At 58.3% G+C, this 21,622-nt stretch overlaps 6 protein-coding genes across 6 annotated transcripts; all 6 read right to left on the bottom strand.

Annotated features, from left to right (window-relative positions):
* Positions 1–872: 872 nt before the first annotated feature.
* Positions 873–6,584, bottom strand: JKF63_07222 (uncharacterized protein; the record flags this gene model as incomplete). Its single annotated transcript, XM_067903163.1, has 1 exon — positions 873–6,584. One exon carries the CDS (start codon positions 6,582–6,584, stop codon positions 873–875), a length of 5,712 nt encoding a protein of 1,903 aa, XP_067759718.1.
* A 1,020-nt stretch (positions 6,585–7,604) lies between these two features.
* JKF63_07221 (uncharacterized protein) lies at positions 7,605–9,035 on the bottom strand (the record flags this gene model as incomplete). Its single annotated transcript, XM_067903162.1, has 1 exon — positions 7,605–9,035. The coding sequence occupies one exon, from the start codon at positions 9,033–9,035 to the stop codon at positions 7,605–7,607; it is 1,431 nt and encodes a 476-aa protein (XP_067759717.1).
* An 855-nt stretch (positions 9,036–9,890) lies between these two features.
* JKF63_07220 (uncharacterized protein) lies at positions 9,891–10,658 on the bottom strand (the record flags this gene model as incomplete). Its single annotated transcript, XM_067903161.1, has 1 exon — positions 9,891–10,658. The coding sequence occupies one exon, from the start codon at positions 10,656–10,658 to the stop codon at positions 9,891–9,893; it is 768 nt and encodes a 255-aa protein (XP_067759716.1).
* Positions 10,659–11,266: 608 nt separating this feature from the next.
* On the bottom strand, positions 11,267–15,157 carry JKF63_07219 (uncharacterized protein; the record flags this gene model as incomplete). Its single annotated transcript, XM_067903160.1, has 1 exon — positions 11,267–15,157. The coding sequence occupies one exon, from the start codon at positions 15,155–15,157 to the stop codon at positions 11,267–11,269; it is 3,891 nt and encodes a 1,296-aa protein (XP_067759715.1).
* A 2,702-nt stretch (positions 15,158–17,859) lies between these two features.
* Positions 17,860–18,831, bottom strand: JKF63_07218 (uncharacterized protein; the record flags this gene model as incomplete). Its single annotated transcript, XM_067903159.1, has 1 exon — positions 17,860–18,831. One exon carries the CDS (start codon positions 18,829–18,831, stop codon positions 17,860–17,862), a length of 972 nt encoding a protein of 323 aa, XP_067759714.1.
* Positions 18,832–20,146: 1,315 nt separating this feature from the next.
* Positions 20,147–20,926, bottom strand: JKF63_07217 (uncharacterized protein; the record flags this gene model as incomplete). Its single annotated transcript, XM_067903158.1, has 1 exon — positions 20,147–20,926. One exon carries the CDS (start codon positions 20,924–20,926, stop codon positions 20,147–20,149), a length of 780 nt encoding a protein of 259 aa, XP_067759713.1.
* Between the last annotated feature and the right edge of the window lie 696 nt (positions 20,927–21,622).

Genomic DNA, 21,622 nt, shown 5'->3' with positions numbered 1-21,622 from the left:
TTTCATATAACCGTTTTGTTTTCTGGAGAGGAAGCAGTGGTGTTTGTGATGGCAGAGCGTGAAGGGCGGATGCCTGAGTGTGGAATGGGGGTTCGGAGGAAAGAGGGGTGGGGGGTGGTGGCTGGTACAGTGCGGTGCACCACCTCTCCTTGTTTTCCCTTGGTTCCCCATACTTGTCCCCATATTGTTTCTCTTCTGGGTGAGAGGGTGTGCGGTCCTCCTTGGGTAGTGTACACACTCCATCATCACCCCTCTCTCCCCTTCAAGCACAAGAAAGCGGAAGGCTGTTATTATGTGTGTATTGGTGTGTTGGTGGTGACTAACGGACTGGTGTATGCCTCCATCCACTTCCAGTTTCGGGCGATCGGATCGGGGGGGGGGGGGGGAGGGAGGGAGGAGAGAGAGGGGGAGGGAGGAAGGGAGGAGAGAGAGGGAGGGCGTTGGCCCCCCCCCCTCCCCCCGCCGCACTCCCCTATTTGTACATTGGTTTACCTTTTTTGTTGAAAAATGATAATATCCCTCCCCCTGCGCCTCCCTCCCTCGAATAAAAAAAAACAAAACAAAAATCGAGCATTATTTCTTTGTTGTACATCGTGTAGAAACAAAAGTGTCACACACACACACACACACACAGACGAGTTCATCTATGGCCTTCACAGAGGAGCCAGAGGCCTTCCTGGGGGACGCGCAAAGTTGCGGTAGTGGTAGCGGCAACGGTGAGAGGCGGGGCAGGGTGAGACACACTCTTGCTGAGACTCATGAACGTCGTTTCCTTGGCCTCTGCCACCACCGCCGCCGCCCCCTTCCCTTCTGTCTCCGCCTCTGGTCTCTCTCCCCAGCGCTTACCGCTGGGGGTAGTGCGATGAGGGTTGTCATTTGTGCAGTGGCATTGGTGACACGGAGGACTGTGAGGTGGAGGAAATTTTCGAGACACCCAACGGAGGCAGCTGCGGTGGCGGCTGCCCCTCGACGCGCGTCACAGCAGGCGATGGGCTGGCAGCCGCCACACCCGCCTGCTGTGACGCGGGGGTGCGCTTCGACGGCGGCTGCGGCTGCGGCTGCGACGAGGAGGCTGCAAGGTGAGTCGGAGGGTAGGCGATGGACGGCACGCTGTTCCTGCTGGAAGGTATAGAGCCGCCGTCGTCCTTTGGTGCGGGCGGTTGCTGCTGTGGGCTGATTGCGGCTGAGCCTTGAGTGCGTTGACGCACTTCCTTCTGCGTTATAAGACCCTCCAGCTCACTTAGCCTGTCGTCGATCCGCTGGCGCCGCATCTGTGCAGCCAGCTGGTCGCGTTCCTTCTCCTCTGCGAGCTTCGCTGTGAGAAGGCGATTCTGCCGATGGAGGTCACCAACAGAGTTCGTCAACTCCAACAGCTGTCGCTCCATGCGCGTGCGCTGCGCCTCCAGCTCCACCAAGTCCGCTTCCTTTGTGGTTGTATCGATGAGCCCAAGAACACTGAAACCGGTGCTGCCGCTGCTATCTTTTTGGGCGGCGGTGCCGCAGGCCGCCGCCAGCGCGGTCCTGACATCATGGTCGCAGTCTCCCGCCGCAGACGCGCGGACAACACCGTTGCTGTCTGTGGCGGCGCTGCAAATCTCTTTGCACTGCGCCTCCATTGCGAGCGTCAGAAGCGCGCGGTGGAAGTGTTGGCCTGAGATGTACTCCAGAAAGCCGACTTCTGTGTGATAGGCCTCGAAGCGGTACGCCACGCGAACGTTGGACAGATGTGTCTTCGCGATGTCGTTGCCGGCGCTGCTGGATAGGAAGTACAGGGGGCCGAGTTTTTCCTCCTTGAACCCTGCACTGAAGTTTGACAGCAGAACGCTGTTTCGGGCCACCTCGGAGAGGTCGCTTGGACTCAGCTTCCATATCTTGGAGGCGATAGAGTATTCCTCCAGCAGCGGCTCCTGCGTGTGGTGGTAGAGCAGCGGGCTATCGGTGCCAAGTGTGACGCGCAGCCCTCGCCTGAAGAACACGGGAAAGGGGTTGTGCAGATAGTTCAGTTGGAGCTTCGTGTTGTTGCTGAGGGGGCTCATCGTCACACCGATCTGGGCCAAGTAGAAGAGGTACTGCAGCGGCGCGCTGTCGGCGAGGCGCACGCCGTAGTTGATACTACGCGCCAACAGAAACCCACCAATGAGGTGGTCGACGCTGCCAGCCTCACCGCAGCTGGGACGGAAGGAGAATATTGAGAAGCGGCGCCGCTGCCTGAAGTGGTTCAGCGAGCGGATGTTGGCGTACAGGTGATAGAGGTAGTAGTTGTAGGGCGGCTCTTCTTCTGTTGTCCACTCATGTGGGGCTCGCTTTGCCAAGTGCAGCGGCATGTCCGGCCGTCGCTCATCCTCAACGCAGTCGAAGGCGGCGATGTGGTTCACAAAGTGGAAAAGGCGTGGGTCGCTGTTCGGGTGCAGCGAGATGCGCCACAGGGGCTCAAAAATATTTTCGAGGTACTCGGCAAAGTTTGAGACTCGTCCTGCTTTGCGGAGAGAGCTGTAGATACGAGGAACCTGGACCACCCACTGATTGTGCGAGCTATGCATGCCGTGGGTGTCGAACCAATGTGACAGCAGAGCCCACTCCTCAGCACTGGCGCCATACACAGACAGGCGGCTCTCCGTGAAGGTGTGCTGATCGCGCGACAGCTCCTCGAAGGTGCGCTTGGTCAGCTCCGCGAAGTACCGGCCGTTCATCTGATTGTTGGTCTTCAGCAAAAGCGTTAGCAGCTCGTTATGCTGCTGCTCCTCGCCCGCGAAAGGGTTATGTGGCGCGCCGCCGTCGCTCGACGTGGCACCAGCCTCCACATTCAAGTCGTCCACTGTCAGCGAGTCGGCCGTGATTTGCAGCTCTGAAAGCAGCTGGCGCAACGTCTGCGGTTCTTTGCCCTTGGGGTGTGACACGATATCATCGCCGTTGTGCGTCGCCTTGTCCACGATGAAGGCGAGCAGCTGGCGAGCCGTCATGCCCGTCTCCATGCGATTATTGTTGTCCACTTTTGTCGACTGATAAAAGTTTCGGTTGTGCGACGCACGCGCCGCCGTGCTGCAGAGCTCACGACTGTGATTCACCGCGGTGTGCAGTTTGAAGCGGTGCTCCAGGAGCTGCAGCCTTCGAAGAGCGAAGTCACGGACGCCAATGTGATCAATGAGGTTGCGTATCTCTTCCACGTGATTGCAGAAGTCTGCGTAGCGGTACATGTCCTGCGACAAGCGCGGGATTTGGTGTACTTCATGTGGCACAATAATGCCCTCCACTGTTTTATACTTCCACTCGTTCTCATCAAACTGCAGGTACGAATGAGGGCCAAGCGCAGCCGAGGAGACGACGGTGCCATTACCGGACGTGCGCCCACCGCTCATCTCTTTTTCATGCGACGCCGGCACGTTCTTCTTGAAGGCCCAACTCATCGATTGTGTCGGGTGTGGCAGCACCGCCTGTGGATCGCGAATCAAGGCGGCTAGCCAGCCAGCCTTGACGTCACTGCTCTTCACGCTGTCGCCACCGCCGGCGACGGCGCTGGAGGACAACTGGGGCGGCAGCGGTAGCGAGCTGTATTGGTGGCGAAGCTCCAGGGCACGGTGCAGCGCCTGCACCAGTTGTGCATTTTGAATCTCGCGGTCGAAGGGCCCAATGATGACGGCGCGCGGAAACTCAAAGGCGGAGTCCAGGACAGTGTATGGGGCCTGCATCGGAGGTGCACCTGCAGCCGCGCCCGTTTGTCCAGCCGGGGCGATTGTGGCGACTACATTCGAGCTCAACGGCAGCGCCGTGGTGGGGCGCGTCGATGCTGTGGCCACGTCGCGGCGGGTCCCGCCTTGAATGTCCTCAGGCGACAACCAGGGCTCGGCGGGTTGGTGTCCCGCGACCCCCACCACGACGTTTGCCGAAGGGCCAGGCGGCAGCTGCAGCAGCAGCTTCCGCTCCGCTGTCCACGACTCGTGACGCATCTGCAGCCGCGCCGTCGGTACGCTGGTCAGCTCAATCGTGTTTGCCCGCCAGCCGTCGCGCAGGAACCCTGTGCCAACCCACAGCCCCTTCACCTCGTCATCAAACGAAGACATGCACACAGAGTGCAGCGCCATCTCGCTAATGTCGGTAGGTGAGAGACGGTGCACCTTCGCAGCCGCCGTGTACTCTTCCAAGAGAGGCTCATGTGAGGTGTGATAATACAGAGGATCGAGTGTGCAGAGCGAGACGCACAAGCCGCGCCACAAAAGCTGCGCCACAGGGTGCTCATCCAGGTTCGTGGTGCCGAGGCTGCTACGGGCGATAGGGCACATGGCCACGCCGATCTGATCAAGACCATAGAGGTACTGGAGTACCGGCTGCCGGCCCAGTGCGACGGCATCCACGACGACGTCGGCGATGAGGTAGGACAAGAGTAGCAGACTCGCGTTGTGCGCGGAGGACGCATTTGACATGGTGGGGCTTGATGCCACGACACGGAGTTGCAGCACGTTCAGCCCACGGCGCCGGCGCAGGGCGTTGAGAGAGCACAGATTAGCCCATATGTAGTAGCAGAGGTATGTGATAGAGACGGGCTCCGTGTACGGTGTGTCAGCCGGACGACGCTGCTGACCAGAGCTCATCGCATCCCCGTGCAGCGCCGTGGCATCGCCGACGGCGAGGCCTCCATTCTTGTTACCACTGCTTTTGCGTCTATTATCGTTGTTGCCTGCCGAGGTGTTGCCCATGACTTCAGCGTTTTCGTTGCCCGTGAGGAGGATCGCGCCGGTGTGCTGCAGCAGCGTTGCGAGGTCAGCATACTTTGGGTCCTCAGGCGCCAGCGTGGCCGTGAAGAGAGGCAGAAATATATTGTCGAGCAGTTGCTGATAGTTGTCATAGCTCAGCACCTCGTCAGGACCCGAGGCGGAAGGAGAGCCCTGAAAAGTGGTGACGTTCCCGTTACCCATGGAGCCGGAGGTGCGATGGCGAGAGGCGTGCATGTCGTGGCTGGTGACCGAGCGGCCTTCACGCTCCTCACCGCCGTCTGGGCCGCCGACGTGCATGCCAAAGAACGAGGAAGGCTTTCCGCCGGCCCTGCCGCCGCGGCTGCACCAATTCGTGACTGGGAAGGCCACTTGGAACTGATTGCTGCCGAAGCTGTCCAGTTCGTGTGTTCGCACCCACGCGGCGGTGTTCTCCCACTCCTGGGCGAGCGTGCCGGTGATCTCGAGGACCATTTCTGTTGCCTGGGGACCGCTTGTTCGCAGTTCGTTACGCTGCAGGCACGACTGCACCGCACCCGCCAAGTACGCCCCCCCTCGTTGCGGATGTTGGCCAATGGAGAGAAAAAGGCGAAGGAGCGCGGCGCTGTTGCGGCCACTGCCGTTGAGCGACGGGTCAAGGGCGTTGTAGTAGGGCAAGGCGCGACTCACCGAGGGCTGCAGGCCGAGCCCTTCCACCGTCAGCAGGTAGGGATCAGGGAAGTCGAGTAGTTCGCAGACGCGAGTTAGCGTCAGCTTCTCCCCACGCGGCGTTTCCACAGTGCTTCCACCCGCACCGATCGCTGACAAAAGACTTCCTCTTGGTGTGTTGTCAGAGACACTGACGATATCATCGCCGTGTTCGTTGATGATGCGATGAATGTACTCCACTAACCAGTGGGCGTTCATCGCGGTGGAGACACCGACACAGGTGTCGACGCGGCAGGCGTTTGCGAAAAGACCGCCGCCCCGGCGGTAGCGGTCGCTGTTCTCCTCGACGTCCGCGTTGTAGAGGCGGTGGAGGTGATACTTCTCCTCCAACACAAGTAGGCGGTACTTGCTCGCTGCAACGCAGGAGGGGTGCTGTACGCATGCCGCCAGCGCGAGCACGTCGGTATGGAACTGCGTCCACGAAGCGATCGAAGTTTTTTCGTCTGACCAGTGGAAGACACCGTCCACTTGTTGGAGGGTGGTGGGCCACGTCATGGGCAGTGGTGAGTGCTGTTGCTGAGACGGGGGTTGGGTCAAGCTCGAGCCTGCTTGGAGGGAATGTGTGTTGCGACTCACCTCGGAAGCCCCTGTGGCGGCGCTGGCAGGGTTGCTGACTGTGCCGCTGCCGTTGCCGACACCGACCACCTCACACTGGCCTTTGTCAACGCCCTTGTACGTCTTGCGCATGCGCATTGCGCCCAGCAGCAGCGGTTGTGCGGCAGCCATCTCCACCCCACCGTCGTCGCCTGGCAGCTGCAGCGTATATACATGACTCACTGCAGGGGTGTTGCTGCTGCTGCCCACTGTCGTCGTACCACTGCGCGCTACCGGCACTCCACCCCATAATGGGTGGGACGATCGACGGTGCAGCCGACTTGTCGGTCGCAGACGTGACTGTGTTGACGCACCGCCAGGGCCAAGGGCGGCGGAGGTAGTGGAGGTGTTGGCTACGAACGCGTTGTTAGAGATGGTAGAGAAGGTTGGGCGCCGTGACGTGAGAGACCCCCCTCCAGCGGCGAGCATGCGATTGCTGTTGTGGGGAGCTCCAGCGGAGCCGCCGCCGTTGTCGTCACGATCCTCTGCACAGGTGATGGAGATGCTGCGCTTCCGCCATGTAAATCGAGAGGTGGAGGCGGTGCTGTGGGTCTCTTCTCCACTATGGGTGTTCATGGTGCGAAGAACAGCCCGAGGCGAAGCAAACAAGACAAACAACAACAACAAAAAAACGCTGCTGGAGGCTTCCCTGATCTCTCTATATATACACTTGTATGATTACATGTGTGCTTGACCATTGCATATACACCAACGACAAGCCCCATCGTAGCCAGCCAGGCAGCCATACACCATGCAGACGCGTCGAGGAGGAGGATAAAGAGGTACCGGAGAGGGAGAGGGGAAGGAAGGAGTTGATGCAAGACGTGAGGGGAGAGACGCATTGCGCAAGGGTGTGTGTGTGTGTGGTTGGGATAACGACAAAGCCCGCCGAGTAGTGGCGGTGTAGAGTTACATGGCGAACACTGAACCGATGCGTAGTCCTGTCCGTTCCGACGACGTTTTTCTTTGCTTTTGCAGTGAGGGCGCAATGAAGCTGCGCGCGTACGTGTGTGTGAGTAATGAGCGGTTGCTGATCGGCCGGGCTCAAACGCTCAAGTGCGTTTTTTGGTGCTTCATCGCCTTTTTCATGCTTCGATGACATTCGTGAGTGGTGTGGGTGTTTTGTTTTGGTGTCCCCCCCCCTCCCTCTCCTCAAGACCACACCACCACCTTTGCAGAGAGGGACGGGGGGAAGAGTTGGGGGGGGGGAGGGGGGCCACAGCAGGTCAGGTGAACCAGTAGAAGAGGGGTGATGAGCAGACAACGTGCGTTTCTGCCGTGGCCTTTGTTTCTTCACCACCATGTTCGTCCTTCTCCCACCCCCATTTTTCTCTGTTCGCGTCTGTCCATCTCTCCCCCCTCCCTTCCTCCTAGCTCCTCTCTCCCCCCTACCACCCCAGTGAGTTGCGCACCATCTCCAAAAAAAACAGCAGCAACACACACACACACAGACAGACGGACAGACAGACAGACGGAAATAAAACGAGCAAACACCATCGATTAGTGCCCCCCCCGGTCAAGGCGGCAGAATGCAGGCAGGCAGGCAGGCGGGAGGGGTGGTGGTGGTGGTGGTGGTCTCTATCCGAGCCTCATTCCCTAGATATCGGTTACCCCCACCTCGCCTAACCCATGCGTCATGTACCGCTTTGGCTTCTTCGCATGCGCCGGCACCGACTTCATGCCGCCACATGTCGGGTCGATGTCGATCGGAGACTCCCAGACAGATCGGCCAGTCAGCAGCACCTCGCGGTCCAAGTAGTCCACCACGTTTGAGTAGTTGTACTGCACCACCTGTGCAAGATGTTTCTTTGTGTAGAGGTCGTACTGGTACTTCCATTCTGGCACGTTAGGCCACTTCATGAGCGTCTCCTCCTGCGCCATCTCGCATCGGAGGGCCTCTTGGTAGATCGGATCCACCGCGGCAAACGGCTGCGCAGCGGCGGGCACCTCTTCTTCCACCGACAGCACGGCCGCACCGTCGATGGATTTTAGGTCAAGGGACTGCACATAGGCTAGACCGTCCTTTGTGTCGTAGGTGACACGCACTTCCCAGGGACCTTCGATCTCATCGGGGTGCACAGGACGTGGCACGTCCTCCGCCTTGGTCACCCGCGGCGGTGTGGTTGTGATGTTCGGAAAGTATCCAAGTTGAATGACGGCCTTGCTAAGAGCAGAGCGCTGCTGATACTTGATGTGTTCGAGTGGGTTGCGTGGGGGCGGGGGCCGCGCCTTGGGTGGCGGCACCGGCAGTTGTGCTGCCTGGAGAACGCCGTGTGCACCCGCGTCGCCGTCCGACTCGGTTGCCAATGTGTTGGGATGCCCACTATATGTCCCCGGGGCAAGCTCCACCAGCGTGTAGTCGTAGAGGCTCGCAGACTTGGAACTCCCCGTGCTGCTGCCAGGCCACTTGTAGTACTCCTCCACATCACTCCGTTCCGTCATGTACTGCTGCCACAGCTGCTCTGCGTCGCGCTTCTGCGTTAGCACTTCCTCCGGAAGCTGCATCGTCAGCGTCACAATGCCCTTGTGCGCCTCGAAAACGTCGAAGCGGCCAAGCAACTCTCGCAGCCGCTCCTCGTCGACGCGGCGGCTCAGCACCAGCTTCACAGTGCTGGTCGGATCATGGGCCCCGGGTGGGGGCGGCGGCCCCGGAGGGTAGCGATAGATGCCCTTGGCGAGGCGCTCCTTGAAGATGCGTACCGCTTCCGCGGTCGCCTCCGCGTCGCGCTCCTTCACCGCTCTCCTTACGTTATCCATCGACTCTTCCACCATTTTTACTCGCGATGGCGCCGGCATGGCCCCGAGTTCTTCCTGATGCCTCAAATAGTGTTCCTTGACGGTGCTCAGCATGTTGCGCTCCTTCAGCAACGACAACCATATCTGCTGCAGGTCAGCAAGACTCTTGCGACGCAGGCTCTCCAACGGCCACGCACCACCGGGAATAGCCGGGCGCTTGTTGTTGAGGAAGTTCCCATCGACAAACTCGTACAGCGCCGCCACGTTGGCACGCTGCACGGTGCACCGCATCCTCTCTTTGTATCCCACCAACTTGACCCCTGCTCTTTTTTTTTCTTCTCTTTCTCTCTCTCTTTCAGTGTGTGAGTAGAGGGAGGCGGGGTGCGGCGTCTGTTGCTGCTACGTTACAACCCCTCACCTCCCTTTTTTTTCTCTCTCACCCCCCTCTTATATATCAGGCACTTAGTTAGGAAGTCGCGCAAGCAGGTGGAGCTCTAACGTTGTTGTGTGTGCGGGGGCAACGCACAAACGGTTTCATGTGTGATTTGGGGAGAGGAGGAGGAGGAGATGGGGTGGGGCAAGGCAGAGGGAAAGAGTTTGGGGAGGGGGTTGATGATGGTGGTGGTGGGCCGGACGGGAGAAAGGCGAGTTAATAAAACATAGGGAGGCCAACAAGGATCATCTACCTTCGCGCACGCATGTATATATATATATATATATATACATACACACATGCGACCCCCCTGCTCCTCGTGTCTGGCCTCCACCTTCTTGCCTTTGGCGTGTTATGCACAACGTTTCCGAGAGGGAGAGGCCAGCGCTACTCTTTTTCTTGTGTACATGTGTGCTCGTTGGCTCCTGCCCTCCTGTTCAGACCCCGTCTGTTGTCAATGAAGCAATGTCATACTGAGATACACACACACACACACACGCACACACGCAGCAGAACCGGCTGTCACGCAAGTGGTTTGACAGCTCAGGTTTTTCGTTTGGTTGGTTGGGATGGAGGGCGGATCAGGGGTAGTGTGTGTGTGTGTGTGTGTGTGTGTGTGGGCGCGTGCGCAGCGGAGAGCACCTTGCGAAGGTATATAGCGTGTGCTTCGGTGGCACACGCACGTCTCGCCGCTGTCACCACCGGTCCTTCCGCTACGCAAACATGCGCTGCATCATTTTTTTTTCTTTCACCGCCTCTTCCTGACGACCTTTCTGTATCGCGTTCGTCAGTTGCACCACTGCTGTATCCAGGGTGTCAGCACCACAGGCACACGTCGCTTCCCCATGTACTGTCGTTGTCAACGTATGAAGATCCGCTTCGGCCAAGGCCCAGTCGGAGAGCCCAATGTAGCAGGTGGCGCGACGCAGCAGCGCCTTGCCAGCTGGGGTGTCGCTGAAGCGAGCCGGGGTGCAACGCTGCACCCCGGCATCGAGGGCGGCTCGCAGCCTGGGTTGCTCCAGCACGGCAGTCGCACACTTGACTCCCTCTCGATAACGACTCAGCTTTATATGTGCCAGCGCGAGGTTGTTGATCGCAGTGGCGTACAGCTGTGTGATTTCTTCTTGGCGATTGAGCAGCGCTGTTTCCGTCAACGTCGATGCCGTCGATTCGTTGCCAGCAACTCCTGCCGCCACCGCCGACTTCGGTTGCTTGCGTTGTTGCTGCAGCATTTGCACGAGCCCGCTATTGCCGCCAGCGTCACTTCCACTGCTGTTGGAGTGCCCGAGGGCAGCGGGGGACGCTGACTCGATCACATCCGGTGGCAAGTACTCAGCGAGGTACAGGCATACCCGTTTGTACTCAAAGGAGGCTCTGCGTGGGTTCCCCGCTTGCAATGCGGCGTTGCCTGCAGCCTTGGCTGCTTGAGCTTGCTGCAGACAGTAGCTGGCCTTGTCAGAGGAGCGGGAAGCGTTCAACATCACACTCATTTCGTTATCTACAGCGTATACGTGCGTGCATGCATTCCGTGAAATGTCTGTATATGTAGCGCTTGTTGCACCCACTCAACACCCCCCACCTCAAAAACTCTGGGTTTACTTCTTCACGAGGATTTGGTTTTTTTTACTTGTAGGATGCGCGTACCAGCGGGGGTGGGGTGGTGGTGGTGCAATCACGGACACTCATAGCTCAGCAGATCGGGAGTTAAAAGGGAGGGGGAGAAGGTGGTGGAGGAGGAGGAGGAGGAGTGCGGTGACAACGCCAACTGTGTGGGTGAGCGAGGGAACAGGGGTTCCACTGCTACGGGAACTGCTTACCCACCGTCCTTTTTTTTTTCCATGAGTACACAATGAGCCCTTCGGAGGACGACAAGCCCCCCCCCCCCCCCCAAAAAAAAAACGGACTTTAGAAAAAAAAACGAGCGTTGGTTGTATGTGTGCACATGTGTGTGAGGGATCGATGTCGTGCGCACGGATGAGCCGAACCAGAGAAAGAGACAGGCGTGGAGAGATGTCTCCTCCACTCACCATCGCCCTCTCCCCCTCCCTGCTTCAGTCTTGAGGAGAGTGTGTTCACGTCAGCCATGTCGCTATTGTGGTTGTTCCGGCCGGCGCGACTTGGTTTGTTCTGCTTGCCGAAGGGCGAGCAGCGCACGGCTCATGTCGGCTGGCAGCGATGCTTGCACCACAACGCGTTCGGGCACCCTCTTGTCGCTTACCTGGTTGCCGTCGTCTGCGGAGGCGAGGATGTCGACCGTGTAGGCGTGCAGTGCAGCTCGTTGCATACCGAACGTGGTTCCGGCGTGGCCGGCGACTACCCCAGCGTGGTAGCGAGCGTCACCAACAAGGGGAAAGCCGAGCTGCGCAAAGTGCTGTCGTATTTGATGCCGCCTGCCGCTGCGCAGCTCCACCTGCACATAGGCGACACCAACAGACGCGAAGTACTCGAGCACACGGTAGCGTGTGATGGCATGCCGCTGGTCCTGCAGAGCGGCGTGTAGGGTGGCGTAGTGTTGATACACATGCGTAAGAGAGGAGGAGGGAGAAAAAGAGACGCTCGATGGCCGCAACAGCGTCGAGGGGACGCGAGATGCGGAGTGCACATTTTCACTGCGCTGCGAACACGACTGGGGCTCAGAGCCGTGACGCAGCAGCGCTGCTGGACGACAGCGGATCGAGGCCGCTGTAGCGCCTGCCGCGTACACAGGTGCGCACACAATGGCACTCGCCATCGGGGATAGGAAGGGGGATGCGCTGAAGAGAGGCGTTGTGGATGCACCGCAGGAGGATGAGAACGGAGGCCACCGCTGCACGAGCGCCCGGTACGTCTTGCGTATGTTGTGCTCTCGTGTCATCGCGTCGGTTGCTCTGTGCAGCATGGCAGCGGTGCGGGCAACGAGGACGACACCGCTCGTTCCCACATCAATGCGGTTTACAAGACCCTGCTGACGAAGCACCGGTACACAGCAGGGTGGAGAGGGCGATGGCGGCGATGACAACGGATCAGCGGCACGGTGCCCATCGCTGCGATCCGCTGCTGCAGCGGCCCTGTTCGATCCCCAGGGCAGCTCGCAAGTGAGAAACGGGTAGGCGAGGGACGGGTAGTGTGCGTGCAGGGTACAGGTCACACCCGCAGGCTTGTACACCGCGTGCAGTCCGTGCGGGAGCATCGGTGGGGACGCAAGCAGAACGATTGCATCAGCTGGGAGGGGCGGCCGCTTTTCTTCTTGTGGGCGGTTCGGCGCTGTTGGTGGAACCCCGAGGATGGGTCTATTGCGGTGGTTATGCCAGTGGTCCACGGCGGCTTGCAGGTTCACAACGAAGAAGTTCATGGAAAGCGGAGGCGCACCCGCCACCGAGGCGGATTGGGCTGCGGTTGCGCCTGAAGCGGTGTTGTATGGCTCACTCTTCCTCTTCGAGCCCACATCGTCGCCGCGCACCGAACGAGCGAAGAAGGCCTCCGTCGTGCGTGTCGGGTAGCGGTCAAGGCGTCGCAGCGTGCGACCGACAAGACGCGCCGCAGCGTTGTGCTCCCACTCAGCTGGTGGCAGAGCCAAGGCCGGCGTCGCCGATGTACTACCGTTTCCTCCTCCTGCCGTGCGGGCACTGACCTTGGGCGCGGTAGCAGTGCAAGTGTCTCCGACCCACCAATCACGCAGGGGCCACTCCACTCTATTCGCTCCTGGCGCCGCCACGGCTGTTACTTGCGTTGCCTCCTCTTGTCCCCCTCCTGCACCTTCCAGCACGGCTGTTGGGTTTGTATTTGCCGCCGCCGCCGTCGTCGTCGTCACCACGCGTTTGAAGAAGGACGAATGAAAGATTCCCTTGAAGTAGCTGGCCACTGCATGCTCCTTGTCGTGTGGTGCGGTGAAGTAAAGAGTCTGCGGCAGTTGAGGCGAAGGGGGGGGGGAGGCGCCTGCCCCCGTCGAGGGGAACAAGGCCGACGGTCGTGAGAGCTGATCGAGTCGCTGTAGGAGGATGGCAGTTGCAATGGCGGCCGCGCTCTCTGGCGCCAGGACCACAACCCCTTCCTCTTGCCCCTCTTTTTCGTCCTTCTGCGTTTCTGAGGCGAGCGGGTGCGCTCTCAGGATGCGTGCGAGCTCGCGTAGCGCCGCACCGTTACTATCCGCGATTTGACTCAGTGTTTCGCAGTAGAGAGAGAGATGGTAGTTGCGCCAGCTCTGCACGGCATCACAGAGATGGCAAAACATGTCAGGTGTCACCACGTGAACGTCGATGACGTCGGTGTCGGCGCTTGGCATCAGCGCCGATGACGATCTCGCAAGGAGGCTGGCGGCATAGTCGGAGGAGGCCCACGTGGGTCTACTGGATAGCCCGGCCGCGGCGTACGCCTCCGGCGAGGGTGGCTGAAGTAGGGCGATAGCCGTTTGGGCGAATGTGTCCTCCATCACAGTGACGATCGCGTTTCTGTCGCTGCCAGTGGCGCTGTACTCCAGCTGTCGTTGGCGAGTGGCGACGGCGTGAGCGACCATGCTGCTGCCGAGCGAGAGGAAAAGCGTGTGTACGTAGTCATGCAGAGCTGCGTAGTCGGTAGGCACACTGAAAAAGAGCGCTGTGCAGATGTGCGTGCGTGCGTTGTGCAGGACTGTCGCAATACTCGAATCGCCACTTTTGCTTTTCTCCAACACCTCGCCGAGCACACACAGCGTGTACCACGGCAGCTTTTCCAATGCGTGGCTGCGGAGGAGGTACACGTGTGGCATCGAGCTACTTGGCACCTCACGACAACTACCACCGCCAGCACGCCTCGATGGGCGTCGCGACTCTTGGAAGCGGACGAGCGAGGCAGGGAGGTGGCGCGGGAGGTGCTGGAGCAACCATAGACGTCGCCGCAGGCGGACCACGCACGACGGCGGGATGCCCGTGGCACGACCAGCCGCTACCTCCGTGGCCGCGGCTGCCGTCAACAGCAGCGACGGCTCTGCAATCACACCAGCCCCCGCAGAAGTCTCCTGAGACTCTGCGCGCTGCCCTTCGGCAGTTGTCTGTAGTGACAGCACGCGCAGTCCAGGTGACGGCGGGTGCTGAAGCAAGTGCAACTCTGTCGGTGCCACGGGGGCAAGTGCCAGTCGCCGTGGCAACGGCGGGGCTGTGGTACTGGAGGTGTTCGCAGAGCCTCGATGGGGTTGGGGTCGCCAGAACACGCGGTGTCGACGCCGTACCGACGCCGAAGAGAAGAGTTCCTCCACGGACAGCCGTTGGGGGCTTGTAGATGGGCTGCTGTGCGGTTTTCTCGATGTGGTGGGTGCGTGGAGACATTGATTTTCTTCACTACCCAGAAGACTCTCCAAGGCCGCCCGCCAGTCACCCTCGAGCAGCTGCGCCGCCAGCGATTGGTCCTCCTCTCGTGACCCCACCACCCTCTCACGACTATCCAACCTGTCATCCCAGAGTTCATCGTGGTGCAGCGACTGCTGGGCGTCAAAAGTGTCATTCGCATCAGGGGTACGCTTACTGTGGCGCGAGTGCCATCCTTCAAGCTCCCTGTACCACAGAGATGCCCATGCAGCGAGTCGACGTTCGGCCTGCATCGTGGCATCTTCTCTGCTCTCTTCTGGGTGCGTTGATGCAGCAGCCGCATCCTGCCACACAACAGAACGTGGCACCCAAAGAGCACCGCTGTCGCTGGACGATGTGGAGGCGGCGGCGGCGGCTGTCAAGGCCTCTTTCACCTCCGTGGCGTAAAGAGCGCGGTAATCCGACGTGGCGACCCGCGCCGCGGCAGCGCGTATGTTGTGCAGAAGAGTCGCGTAGTGCTCCAGCATGCGGCGCTCCGTCGACGACATCGCAGCACCAGCGGGTAAAGGCGGGTTCGCGGTTGATATCATCGACGGGTTGATGCCGATGTGATGCCGTGTGGTACGACTGTCGACATCTTCTTTGGCTACCATGTCCGCAAGCGTGGCGGCACTACCACCAGCCCGCGGTGCAGCAGCCGCCGACACGGATTCCTTCACCATTGCATGCGTGCGTGGTGCATGCATATCGCACCACTTGCGGAACGCCTGCGCTGCGCGAAGAGTGCTTGCGAGATGGCGGCGTCTCCTCGCACGGTCAGAGGTGCAGCTGCATGCAATGCGATGAGCACTGGTGTCGAGGCGGGTATCCTCTGTCGAAGCGATCTGGCGCGCACTTGGCCGGCTTCCCCCGGGACTATCGCCACGCCTCTTCGATGTGTGGCTCGAGGGTGCGTGCGATAACGGGTCCGTCGTCGCTTGTGAGGATCGGCCACGATGAAGGGAGGAGGCACGCCGAGTCTGAAGTGCCCACAATGTTGACGTTCTTCTGCACACCATTTGTATTTGACACAGAGACACCATCACTGCATCAAGCGATGCCGAAGCGATGACCGCTGCTGCATGAGCCGCCCGCATGGAACAGTTGCGTGCGAGATTGTGCGGGAGGTAACGCAAGCCTCTCTCCCCCCCAAAAAGGGAGGAAAAAAATATATATAGATTTATAGACAAATATCGATGAATGTAGAGGTGTGCGAGAGTGTGAAGATGCATGTAAACGGCGCACACACCTCTGCCCAATAGACGGGTTGGAGGTTCGAGTTTGAGAAGATGGCACAAGAGAGAGGCGGGTGAGAGAGGATTTTTTTGGGGGGTGTTCGTTTCTTCGTGCATGGTCCTGTGCCTGAAATATGAGCACACACACACACACACACACATACACACAAACACGTGCATACAGGTTTATTACATCTATCGTTTCTTATGTTCCTTCACCAGCGTGGAGGAGGAAAAAGGGAGAAAGAGGGGGGCCCACGCGGGGTGAACATCGTACGCTGAGACCCTTGGCGGGTACGGATATCTGTTCCCGTTGACCCAGCTTCTCGGAGCGTGTGAGACTTACACCGTGGTAATGCCTGACGATGGGGGGAGGGGGGGGGAGGGGGAGGAGGAAGGCTGCACGCCGTTTATAGAAGAAGCATAGATGTCCGTATGTGACGTGTGGACATATAAATATATATATTCATATATGCACACCCACGTGAGTTGGGGCGTGTGGATGAGGCCATCTCTGGAGACATGGGGAGGTGGTAACGACGGGTGCTGGTGGTGGTGAGGGAGAGAGGGGGCAACATACGGTCACTGGAGGCCCTGTCGCAGAGCATTGAACCAACGCAAAGCAACCCGTCATCGTCCCCGCCGATTGTGTTTGCACCGTCTTACGCCCCGGGAGAAGAGAGCAGAGCTCTCCCTCCTCCCCTCCCTTAAAAAAAAACACACACACACACACACACACGGACAGGAAAATAAAAACGAGTGAAAATATCAATGATTCACAGCAACCAAGAAAAAAAAAACCTACTCGAAGAAACGGAGCGAGTGGTGCAAAGGGGTGGGGGGATCGAAACGACTGTCGCCTCCCCGATCATCACAAAGTGTATGTGACGACAAGTGCAGAGGCCCTACCGTCGTCCCCATTGTCTCCTCCTCCTCCCTCCCCCCTCCAATTCTCGATGCGATCCAATTCGTGTTTCACCCGCCCCTTTTTATCTGCTCCCCCCCCCCAAAAAAAAAACACCACACGCAAAGGAGATCGATGCCCATGAGCTCATCTCAGGCAGATCAGAAAACGAGAGCGAACACCTTGGAAAAAAAGAAAGCGGGGAGGGTGGGAAGGGAAGGGAAAAGGCGGACCGCATTACGAGCGAACCCCAAGCGAGCCGACTAATATATATATATATATACACACACACACCGCCCCCCCCCCTCGTCCTGTTGTCTTCATTTTCTCTCTCTGTGTGAGTGTGTCTGGATGCCGCCTTGCTTGCGCTTACCGCGACGGGTGGGCCGTTTGCAGTGGGTCCGCAGAAGCAGGGATCTGTGTAGAAGCATGAACATGTACACCAAAAGGAGGCGGCGGGAGGGAGGGCACACCGTTTTATTGCTTGACTGCGAGGGTTCATTGCCGACCTACAGCACCACGACGCCCCCCCCCCTCTCGCAATTCGTGTGTACTTTGAACAGTGTGTTTGCTGCCGGTATGTAGTTGAGCCTCTTTTCGTCTGCAGTGTCAACCCGCCCGTCCGCCTGAGCAGTAGAGCATTAGTGTGCACGTGACCGCTACGCAATACAGAGGCGCGTGCGTGTGGGATTCCGAAGGGAAGGGGAGGGGGGGGGGTGTCGATGGCTGATGCGCACCTGTATAGAGGGCCCGCTGACGTGCTGATGCAACAATGTGACTTGATGTGGCGACCCTCCCCGCGCCAGGCGCCACTCAGCAATTTTTTTTTGAGTGATTGCAGGGAGGAGGGGCGGGGAGGGGGGGGGCGCGCAAAGTCGGTAAGCCGCAGAAACCCTATCCGTGTTGAGGAGCCGTAACTCGGTCTCACTCCCCCCCGTTTTTTTTTTTTGAGGAGGTCATTTGCAGTGTTGCGTGCTTCAGTAATGAGAGCCCATTCGAGGGATATTTTACACCTCTCCGCTAGTTGGCGCCACATGACGCGGTTGGTGCTGTCAAGTACTTACGCTTCCACCTTTGTCAATGTACGAGGGAGCGGTGAGGGGATCCCCTCCCTCCCTCCCTCGGCGGGGGTGGGTGGGTGGATGGGTGGGGGAGGGGGGGGGGCAGTGATATATTTGATGCAGAGGAAATCGGACCTCAGATGAAAGTTGAAGAAATGTGGAGGGAGCGACGCGGGGAAGCGCTCTTACGCGTACTCGACATTACTCAGCGGCACCGTCACAGCATCACGCCACGCGCGATCGAGGTAGCAGTACGCGCCATCCAGCGCGGTGCCCTTGACGTCGGAGAGTGCCCCAGTAGCGCGAGACATGAGGCTGTCAAATTTCAGGAATTGATATATCTTCTTGTCCGTCGTGTACACCTGCAGCGCTGTCGGAGACACCGTCGGTGCGGGAGAAAGCATGAAGAAGGGCGCCTGGCCGGCAACCGTCTCGAGCACCACCGAGGGCTGAATGGAGGCGATGCAGCTCAATGGAACAACCTGCTTGATGCCCACGAGACGCTGCTGTTGTTCTTGCTGGGCGCTTGCGTTGGCGCTGGCCGCCTGGCGGGCCGCTGCGAAGGCATCCATGATAGCATCCGTCGTCTTAGCGATGGCCGAGGAGGTCTCTGCGAAAAAACACATGTAGTTTCGTGTGATTTGGAGGTGACCTTTCACCTGATGGCCGCCGTGCATCGCTTTGCACACGTAGTCGGCTAGCAGCACCTCACCCTGTTCCGCGAGCTCTCTGAAGTGCGTGCGAAACCGGTCGCAGTCGTGCTGGTGCTCTAGCTGATGCACCTGCGCCTCTGTGCGGGTCGACACGTCTGTGGCGCCCTTTTCGAGGGTCAAGACCGCCTTTGAGAAGACACTTTTTATGCTAGAAAACATTTCGTTGGCGCCAGTGGTGAGCTGGTCCGTGATGGACGCACTTCCCTGCCCGGCGGTTGTGTGATGACTGTGGGTTTGACCTTCATTAAGATCGTACTGCGCCTTCTGCCGAGCCTCCTTCTGCTTCAGTGCCGCCTTCTTCTCAGCAGCCGCATGGCGGCGCTGCTCATCCGGCGTCGGGTCAGTGCACGCCGGCAGAGGGGCTGGTACGGCACCGCTGTAGTCAAGCGGGATCAGCTCCACGAACACATCCCGTCCCGCTGCGTGACCGTGCTGAGGGTACATTCCGTTGCTCAGAAATGGCGGTTGGGGGGGGGGTTGGACTTTGGCTCAAGAGAGAAGGAAAGACAGAGATAAAAAAACACACAAACACACACAGGCCAGTGTGTGTGCGTGTACGTGTGTGCGTGTGTCGTTACGTATTATCCTTGTTTCACCTCCCTCAGCAACACACACACACACACACATATATATGTGTATATATATAAAGGCAAAGAACGGTATTGCTACCCTATGCGTATGTGGTGTGGGTCGAGGGACGGAGGAGGAGGGGGGTGGTGGTGGTGGTGGTGGTGGTGGTGGTGGTGGTGGTGGTGGTGGAGAGTCGCGCTTGTACGGATTGTGGTTGTGGTTTAGTGTTGACTGGAGATGTAAATAAACAGAGAGAGAGATCGGGGGCGGAGGTGAGGAGACACAGTCAGGTAGCGAGCGAGCGAGATGGGGAGACCGGTGGCGAAGAAGGGGGGGGTGGGGCGGTGCTGGGTTATGTAGAAGCGGGTGAGAGAACACACAGACAAAGGGAAGGAGAAAGGGGCATGCGTGTATATCCCTCTGCCCTCCTTCCCCCCCTCCCTCCCGTCGTTCATCAGCATCTCGGCAGGTATACCCGACGAGGCTCATGCCGGCTCAGAGCTGAAAAAAGTTTCACCTCCCCCCCCCCAAAAGGAAAACGATGGGTGAAGAACAGACAAACGTTATCCCGCGAGCGCACTCGCAGGTGGGAGGGGGGGGGGGAGAACGGGGGTATGAGGAGCACACACACACACACACAGACAACATGCGATCGACAAGAGAGATCATTTGGTGAAGATAGCAGCGGCAGCAAGGCGAGAGGAGAGTGGGGAGGCGAAGGTGGTATAGCGCAGACGAGCGGGAAAAAAATCTAATCTACGAAAAAAAAATAAAAACAAGTGGAGGCTCTCAAACGGCGGTGGCCCCCTATGCCCCCACTCCTGTACACATAAATACTCACCCAGACGAGTGTAGTAGTCCGAACTTGCGACTTGTGGCTCTTCTGCATACGCGGCCTCGTTTCCCCCCTCAGCCACATATACACACAGACACACACACACATGTAAGCAAGCAGAGCAAAAAAAAAAAACACTGGCAAAATTGGCCGTGTGTGTGTGTGTGTGTGTGTAACACACATTTGATGGGGTGGCAGCCCTGGATTGACCCTTCTGCGTCTCAGAGGATAGTGCTTCTCCCTCCCTCCCCCCTCCTGTCAGACACACACACACACACACGCAAACAAAAAAGAAAATATGCACATGTCACCGTCTATATAAACAAATATAAATACACATATATTGATGTCTGGCTAAGCACCGATAAAGCTTACTTTTGACATCCGGCGGCGCAGCGGCGACTGTTCAGGAGGTGCCGAGGACGACCGCGATTCCGAAAAGCGGCCCGAGACACGTTGCTGCTCTTGCAAGTGTGGAGCGGAAAGCGGCGGTGTGTGTGTGACGAAGAAGGATGCCGGTGTGTGGGTGCCCTGCGACGCGAAGTAGTGGTGGTATGCATTCTCTGTGTGGACGACTGTGGGTGCAGCAGCAGGGAAAAGGTTGGCGTTCATATCATACGGCCGCGGGTTTCTTTGTTGCTGCAATTGGCGCACCGGAGTAACATTCGAGGTGCAGATGCTGCCGGGTTGCATCAGCAGCGGCAGTGACGGGGTGTTGGCAGCTAATTGAGCTTGAAACGGGTGTGTGTGTTTGTGTTGTGTCGACGGTGATGGGATCGCGGCCGCGGGCGGGGTGCAGCGTTTTATCTCTTGAAAGAGTGTGTCGTTCACATCTGTAAAGGTGTCCTGGAGTTTCCAGTACGTCTTCTCCAGCTGTGGCACCTTGCGCTGACAAAAGAATGAGAGTATGACCAAGGCGATTAGACCGACCATGAGAGCACTACCCACAACGAGGAGTAGAAGCGAAGTGAAGTTGTTCGCCTTGGCTGCGGAGTCGACGACGACATTGAGAATAGTCATCGGGGAGCCACTTGAGTTTGAGTCTTTGTTGGAGCTTAGGGTGTAGATAAAGCCCTCGCCACGCACACTGTAGTACGCGTAGCCGACAAAGGTTGCATTTGTGAGTGTCGCCATGGTGACCGATACACACACGCGCGTGCGTGCGTACGTGTGTTTGCACAGACTTGCGTACACGTAGATTGTGTATGTATGTATGTATGTGTGAAGAGGGGAATGGAGAGGTCACGGAAAGCTCAACAGAGTAGTGAGGTGATATTAGACAGAGAAGGGGGCCGTGTGTATGTGCCCTGGTACCGCATCACTCAGCTTTTCACGCCTCTCCCCCCCCGCTGATGTTGACCACCGACATAAAAAAATATATAAATATATATATTTATATATATATATCACACATACAGAGGTGTGTACAGATGCGAGGAGTAACACCTCTCTCTCGCAGGCAGTAAAGTCATCGGGGAACTCATGTCAGAGAAACCATACACAGATACATATATCGGCAGACAAGGAAAAAAAAAGCGAAGCTGGAAGATAGGGTCGAGGGCAGCGAGGCAGTACACGCACGGAGGAGCTACAAACAACCGATCAACCACCTTCACCTCCCCCTCCCTCCCACGAATATATATTTATATATTTATGTCATCCGTCGACCAAAACCATCTTTTTCTTGATTAAATCCGTCTCTTCTTTTTTTCCCCCTCTATACGAGTCAACATGTGAGATGTTGACCTCCACACACACACACAAAACACGTGTCATCGTGTGTGTGTGTGTGTGTGTGTTCTCTTCCCATGAAAGGGAAGAGGGGAGAAG

This window comes from Porcisia hertigi, chromosome 4 (genome assembly GCF_017918235.1).
Source record: "Porcisia hertigi strain C119 chromosome 4, whole genome shotgun sequence".
In the NCBI taxonomy this organism is placed as follows: Eukaryota; Euglenozoa; class Kinetoplastea; order Trypanosomatida; family Trypanosomatidae; genus Porcisia; species Porcisia hertigi.
Note: the sequence above shows the minus strand (reverse complement) of the source record. Positions and strands in the feature narration are given on the sequence as shown.